Source organism: Rhopalosiphum padi, chromosome 3 (assembly GCF_020882245.1).
Source record: "Rhopalosiphum padi isolate XX-2018 chromosome 3, ASM2088224v1, whole genome shotgun sequence".
Classification (NCBI taxonomy): Eukaryota; Metazoa; Arthropoda; class Insecta; order Hemiptera; family Aphididae; genus Rhopalosiphum; species Rhopalosiphum padi.
In genome coordinates, this window is record NC_083599.1 from 19,141,816 (window position 1) to 19,150,085 (window position 8,270).

The 8,270-nt window shown below is 28.8% G+C and overlaps 1 protein-coding gene across 1 annotated transcript; it reads right to left on the reverse strand.

Annotated features, from left to right (window-relative positions):
* Positions 1–891: 891 nt before the first annotated feature.
* Positions 892–6,788, reverse strand: LOC132926481 (transmembrane protein 205-like). The gene is made up of 4 exons (XM_060990847.1): positions 6,283–6,788; positions 3,517–3,716; positions 3,225–3,391; positions 892–1,670 (listed from the first exon to the last, which is right to left on the reverse strand). The coding sequence occupies exons 1-4, from the start codon at positions 6,495–6,497 to the stop codon at positions 1,398–1,400; spliced, it is 855 nt and encodes a 284-aa protein (XP_060846830.1). The 5' UTR covers positions 6,498–6,788; the 3' UTR covers positions 892–1,397.
* Positions 6,789–8,270: the final 1,482 nt, after the last annotated feature.

The following is an 8,270-nucleotide window of genomic DNA, read 5'->3' on the forward strand; positions in this document are numbered from 1 at the left end:
ATTTTCCAAATTTCTAATTTAAAATTACTTTTTTTTTTTAAATATAACTTTAGATTGAATGTCTAAATCTGACCATTGGTATGTTTATGGAACATTTAAATCAACTGATCTTATATTAACGCAAATTTATACAATACGTCATATGTAAATGAAAATAAATATCAATAATCACATTTGTATATTAACGTTATACCTACGCATTTGTTATCTTGTAAAAAGTTATACAATTATCTATGTTGTTCGTATACTTCAGAAGTTAAAAAAAAATACCTAGCCTCAACCCAAAATCATTGTTGATCAATTTTTAACACATTTTAATCAACTAAATTAAATAATTATTTGCTTATTATTGATAATTGTGGATGCTTTTTTGAGTTTTTTCACCTTAATCAATGTATTTTGTGAAAACTCCAATAGTAATAAAGTTTTGTTCTTTCGACGTTGAACCACCACGGTTATATAAACAAAAAAAAATTAAAAATATATCTTGAACTCGATATTTTTTATTATTTTCTTGTTATACCTACAAATATATTATACTTACTATACAATAAAAAAGACTTGTTTAATTTTGTTTTCCACTGTAAATATTTCGAACGCTAGAAAATCGTAAATTTTAATACAGCATAAAATTATAGGTACAATATTATGTAGATACCTAGTCCAGGTATTGGGACATGACATAGGGTAAGTTGAAAAAAATATGTCCAATAAAAGGTAAACGTATCTAATAAAAGTAACTTAAAATACAAGTACAAAAAATATATTTATTTTTTATGTTACAATATATATATTATGCACAACTAGAAGATTGCAACAATAATAACATAATAAATATAGGAACAAAAATAAAAATAAAAATATATTCTATAAAAACAATATCAGAGTAGGTCCAAACGATTAGTTTTAAAAATATCAATTTGGCACTTATAATTAATATTAAAATTTAATTATTCTAATTTGTACGTCGTCGACTCTTGTAAAAAGAGTAATAACTATAATATAATAATAGAAGTATAGAAGTCTAGTTAGTAAACTATAAGTAGTAGTAACTATTTTAGTAGTGGCAGTGACATTGCTATTATTTAAAATCATAGTAGGATTGTAGTATTATAAACTAAATATAATTATGTAATATAATATTAAGTATATTATTATTACGTTACAGTGGTGGCGCCGGAAACGCGCGAGTGTTTTGTGATGGCGATTTCGACAACGGTCAAACAATATTATTCACATAAAAACGTTTGGCGTCATCACTGTAACAAATGACTGATGAATCTTCTATCTTCTTTTATAAATACAATATAATAATAATAATAATAATAATAATATAATATGAAATATGTCTGGTCGTTCTGAGGCAGTTGTAGTTGTGGCCGCGGTGGCGACGGCATTTAGGTTGCAATATGCACTAGATGAAATACATTGCACATCATCGTGATAATATTACACACCCCCAAGATCATATGCACCTTTCTAAAACTCCTATGAATAGTCATGTAATGGGGGCAGTTGACCAGCGGACCCAGGTCTTGGCGGCCCACTTCTTTGCCGATGCCCGCCGACTTCTCTATGGCCGTCTTGGCGGATATGAGTCGCAACATTGGCGGCACCACATACAGACGAATACCAAGTTCCATAAGAAAACATATACTTAGTACATATAACTGTACAAGAAAAAATGAAAAAAAAAACTATATTATTATTGTTATTATAAATATTACAATCATGGTTATTGTATATATAGGTACAAATAATGCATCGAGCATACTGTATAACTTATAATCGTTTATATCAGCTAATAAATTATATAACCAATCGACTCATCTTTTGGATAGGTATCTGATTTAAAGTTAAACATAAAAAGGACAAGATTTTAATATGTCTGAGAAGAAGGTGGTATTCTTCGGGAAGAGGGCGGTTTATCGAGAAGTCTTCATTATATAGTTCGTCCTACATAATATAGGTATAACATATGCAATATGGAGATAATACTATGTATCAATTGTAACATTGTAGGGTTGTCCATTTATAGTGTATAGATACGTCCTATTTGGTACATATGTATTGACTAATAAACATAAAATATATAATCCTAATATATATTATATAAATATAATACATATTAATTAATTATTGTCCATTTTAGGTATATAATGTAGATAATTTTATATAAACATTATAATTTAATTTTGTAATTCAAATTACTCCTATAGAGTTTATAGAACCACGAATAATGTTATTTTTTTTTTCTAAATTAATTTAGAAAACTTTGAACATCTAAACTTCTGTGATATTCGAAATGTGATTTGTGGTTAGCTAGTTTATCGCTTCACTCAACGACTGGCTAATTTTTTTCACATAATGTTCTTTAAAATATTATGTAAAAACAAAATATGCAATTTTATTTAAACACGTAACTACGTTCAAATTGCAAAAATATATATACTCGTATTATTAATTTTGTTAATGAATTCTAATCATAAATATGTAAATATACATAAAATCTTTCATAATAATTGACAATAATTGTATACTATCAGTGGCGTAGCCAGGATTTTAAAATGGGGGGACCAAAATACTAAAACAACATAATCAACAATTAACAATAACAGTTCATTTTTATATTAAGTTGACACAGGCGATGGGGGGTATGGCCCAATGTCCACCCTCCCCATGGATATATCAAACAATTATTTTTTATGATGAGTATTATATACCAGTTGTCATATCAAAATACATATATTCAAATGCTTCAAAATCAGTGCTATATATAGATAACCACATTAGCCATTAATATTATTGTTTATTTACTTAATTTTAATATTCATAAAAATATATGTACAAATAAAAATAATAAGTTTTAGAGCATCCAACTAATTAAAAACATTCATTGGAATTTAGAAAAAAATTTTATAATTTTGTTATACATATTTTTTTTTTTTTTTTATTAGCATTTAATTATTTAATTATTTAAATTATAGTAGGTACAAAAATGTATTATCGTTGAAATAGGTCGTAAGTACCTGTTCTGTATTTTTTTTTAATGTGTGTATGTGCGGGGGGGGGGGGGGTAAAACCACCTAGGCCCCCTAAAGCCTCCACTATTATTACAATGCAGAATGATACCTCCTACACAAGCGACAAGCGCGTATACACATTTTTAAGTGTTACTATTATAAATTATAATTATTATTATTATTTATAATAATTGTGTATACCTGTAAAAACGTGTGTCTGTCCCATATATTATTAGCGACGCATATCTTACTGTATTGAACAAGCGTTATCGCGTTTAGTAGACTGCTTGTAGAATAATACTTAGGAAATAATATCTTTTGAACGTCTCCAAAAGCATGCCTAGATAATTTATAATACAAGCACACGCCTGAGAAAACGAAAACAGATTAATAAATAAACAAGCCCTGTCATCACTGCTATAGTATTTATAGAGAGTACTTATATAGTTATATGACTATCTATAATACTTTCAACTCGATCTATTTTACTCACCGGAAATGAATGTCATCCATATATGTATGCCGAAATGCGTACTGAACGTGGCCAAATGCACAATTTTCACCAATCTATTAAGTTTAATTCGTTCAGTTTGCCTCGATGATATCATTGAATCGCCGGGAAACACCAACACAGTGACCAAAACAACAGCCAACGCCATTATAATGTGTGAGGATTGAACGGAGAACAATATCCTGAAAAATAAAAAACAATCATTGTTATAATAAATTACAGCGAATTCGAGAATACCGACTATTATAATGTGATACACAACATTTGTAACGTCAATACTCAATAGGTATAGGGTTTGTATAAATGTTAATAATAAATTATTGATTGTGATATATTCGTAATTAATGTAATACATATATAATTATGATATAAATATATAATCATTTATTCTTTACTCTGTCAATCATACATATTGTGTATTTTTATTTAGTTTTTCTCACGCTATTTGTTTCCGACTGTCCATTGCCTGTATATGTAAATGTGTAATAATATTAGACATTAGTATAGTACTTGTTTAACAGGTTGTCAGGTTTAACATAAAAATACCTAAGACAATTTAACGCACGACATTTATTAACTTATATTTACGTTTATTACTAAATTGTTTTTTTTTTATCCATATTATTTAGGATTATTAATGATTATAAAATATAAAGAAAAAAAAATAATAAACGCTTCTATTCCTATACCTACCTGCAGATGCATATCAAAAGTTTTTCTTCTGTGTACATATTATAAGCTATAATTTAATATATTTTAATGAGCTAATTTAAGTTTTTACCAAATTGTCTTTTATATCAATACGAATTGTAGATATCGTAAAATAAATTTCAACAATTTGGACTGTAGAAACTAAGTTTTCAGATATTTTATATTTTTGTTTTAATTGACATTTAAATAAGGCAATTATAAATTTATAAATAAAAGTTTCACTTTGAAACTAGCATGCACTTTCTTGGTAATGTTTTCAAATGTACTACAGTAAACAAATATACCTATTGTAAAAATAAATATTTTTAAATAAAATAAATAGCAAGACTATGGGTGTTAAGAGGACGTCATACCCGCATGTGTTGTCTCTGTCTTACAAACGTAAAACATAGCAAATTTGCGTTCAGCAGAACAGATTTTGTGATGTTAGATTTAATATTAGAGTAAATTTACCTATTATCAAATTTAAAGGTAAGAATATTATTTAGAAAATGTCATAGGCTTTTATTGATATCTTAATTTTTGAGTGAGTTATAGTTACGTAAAATATTAAAACTTTAAAATGCTCGTAATTCGGTTAAAAATTAAAATATCAATAAAAGCCCATGAGATGCCCTAGATAATATTATTACCTTTAAGTTTTATAATAGGTAAATTGGCTCTAATATTAAATCTAACATCACAAAATCTATTCTGCTGAACGCAAATTTGCTATGATCTACATTAGCAAGACAGAGACAACACATGCGGGTATGACGTCCTCTTAAGTTAAATATTTATAATGTGCTTTATTATTATAGCTTTGTTTAGAAAAGGAAAAATGGCTTGTGAACATTTTTAAAATTATTGAAAAGTTATTATTTACAACAATTTTTAATTCATTTTATTAATTATAAAACAGTTATTATTATTTTAAATTAACTATATTTTGTCAATGAATATGGAACTAAGTATATGATAAATACTCGCACTTGATTATTTTTTTGTATAATAGTTGAACATAATCAGATGCCTATTTTTTAATATTCCTAAATTACCGTTAATTAAAACAAATACAATTTATCAGGTATTATTTAAATTTAAACATAACTAGGGTTCGGATTTGAAGGCAAAATCCTTTTTTTAATAATACTAATAGAAAAATAATTTTTATATGTAGTGTTTCATTTAATATCGAAGACGATGGATATATATATATATTTTTTTGCCTTTTTTGTGTTTAATTTTCAATTGATCTGATAGTTTTATACACGGCATAGGTACGTATTTTCGGTACAAATCGATAAGAGTTTGTGAAGACGCGCGGCGCATTGTAGATGTTATGTTTAAAAATTATTTTGAATGGGTTTTATTATCGGCAATATTTAACGATATCACTAATACTTTATTGAGTTCTTAAAATTTAGAAATCTTAATTTAGATAATTATTTATGTATTAATACGCCTCAATAATTTCAGTGGTTGAAGAAAGATATTTTCCCAAGTATAAAAATAGGTATAAATATAAGTTATAACAACAGTATATCTTTTCAACGTATTTGTATTATTTTATTTATTATTCATTAGACTCTCTTGAATATTTCGTAAATGCTAAAAAGGTTTTCGATAGATTATTATATTATATTCTATTATACATTTATACTATTCACTGCGTGGTCCGAGACAAATTAAATAATGACATTGTCCATTCGATTTATTCTGTCATAAACTACACATATTTTTAACACATTTTGGGTGGTATATTATAATTATATTGACCGAATATAAAAAACTGTAAGATTAAAATGAAATACAATAAAATATTCGTTTTCCGCGAGTCTACAAATCTCCGGGTGGGCCACTCTGTATAACGCAAAATTTAAAAAATCGACTTCTAAATGCACAGCATAATATAGGGTATATATACAGCTGTATGATATACACATCTCAAAACCATGGCTGCCATAGACTTGGCTGTAGATCGCTCACACTGCATTCACATATACAAACACACTATACTCGGTGTACTCTATTAATATATATAGGTAATATGCTCACTTGTAAACCGGATTTTCTCGCAATTTTTCGCATGTTTTGACAATGTATCTAGTCAATGCGTTGCCGCATTCCTCATGGACGGCCGGCGATTGTGTCGTCTCCGACTTTTCTTCGGCCAAATCCTTGTGGGCGACTGCGTCGGTCATCATCGCTGGCAATTTGAATAAATGATGAGGATGACCGTATCCTCGCTTTGACTTGACTGTTCCACTCATTGTCGTCTTCGAAAAAGTGTTTTTACAGAATATAGTGAACGAAAGTAAGTTACTGCAACTTGGCTTTGTGTGTATGCCTATGTGTTTGGGTCCGCGAATCGATCACACGATCGTCGTTTGCAGTGAAAAAGACTGTGTGCACTGTGCACAACACATGAACCGGTCTTATGTTATATAGGCGGCGGCGAAATGGCCTACGTGACCAACGTAAAAGCAGCGTTTACACAACGTCTCGGTTTTCATCACTCAACAGTAATATTATATTGTACGAACACAATTCCGAGTGCTCGCGAGTCCGCCGCCCTTTACTACTAACCAATGGCTTCGCTTCTTGTGGGTTTTGCGTCGCAGAATAATAATAATAATAATAACGTGTTTCGTACCAAATATTTTAAAACCTTATTATTGAAAGGATGGCGGCCCATTGTTTGGTGGACAATAATACGATTTATCTACCCCTCAAGCAGCGCTACTATAATACATATACGATGTACATTGTATAACGATTTTTGTTAAAAGGAATCTTTAAATATAATAACTTGTAAAATACAACAATTGTATTTTTTTTTTTTAGACATAGTTAGTTTTACTTTTAACCTTGAACCAACTTTTGTCGGGTGAAAGCGTTTATAATTAAACCCTTCGAAGCCGAATACTTAATATTTTTTATAAACATATTATGTCATTAATTAGATAGGTATCTTCAATATTATAATTTTTATAGTTTATCATTCTGCAGCTATTTTTTTCAAATTAAAATAGTAATTATATCTATTTACTACTTAAATCCGGAATCATAATGATTGTTGTGCGATAATATTTTTTTATTACATTGTTCAGATCTTTATAAACGAGTTACGAGTTAGATTGATCAAAATACAAATTGTAATGTACAATATATATATTTTTTTGTATTATAATATTATACCAGATTATCAATAAAAATATATTAATAAGCATCGGTTATATCTTATAACCAGTCTAGTTCCCGCACTTGCCGTGAACATATTTACGGGAAGGGGCGGGCTTGTCGATAGGGGAGGAAAGGTAGGATTCCTCGCACGGTCTCGAATGTTTTAAGGGGCCCGAAAAAAGAGGCACCGTAATTAATTATATTTTCGAACAAATTTTTTTTGCTTATTTACAAATTTTAGCTGACGTTATGTTAACCAAATGATAAAATAATATCAAATCTCTGTAGTGGCTCCTATATGGAACCACCACTAATAGGGGCCCTTAAGCCTGAATTTTTCTCTCTACGGCCCTGAAGGAGGGGGGGCAATACCGTGTGCATATCATATTTTATCGACTGCCAAAAACAGACATCCTAAAATTTACCTAAGTAACCAAGTCTACAAGGGAGGGCATGGCCCCTTTGACCCCCTTTGGATCCGCTCCTGGTACACGACTCATTAGTATAAATTATTAATTGTATAATAAAAATAATAATATTATACATTGACACCGGGGGCGCATTTAGAAAATTTGGAATCCGGTGTAATAAAATAGTTTTCCGCCCCCACTGCATAAAAAAAAATGAAAAAAATAACAATATATGTAAATTTATTAATAAATCGTTCAATTGTTGCATATTATCATTTATATACGATACCAAGACGTGATATTGTTTGTTTTATTTTATTACGGTTAAATAAAAATATAATAAATTATCACTCACTATTCACTGCACGCAAGTATAAAAATAATTTAATAACATCATTCATAATATTTGAAAAGTAGACCGGACCTTGTACCACTGTCGACTCGTACAAA

What these genes read in the sequence shown, in the direction of transcription:
- LOC132926481 (XM_060990847.1), bottom strand. Translation starts at nt 6,497, where the DNA reads ATGAGTGGAACAGTCAAGTCAAAGCGAGGATACGGTCATCCTCATCAT. An exon ending in CGAGAAAATCCGGTTTACAA is followed by an intron (nt 3,717 to 6,282) that starts GTGAGCATATTA and finishes TTTATTTTTCAG; the next exon opens with GATATTGTTCTCCGTTCAAT. An exon ending in ATGGATGACATTCATTTCCG is followed by an intron (nt 3,392 to 3,516) that starts GTGAGTAAAATA and finishes TCGTTTTCTCAG; the next exon opens with GCGTGTGCTTGTATTATAAA.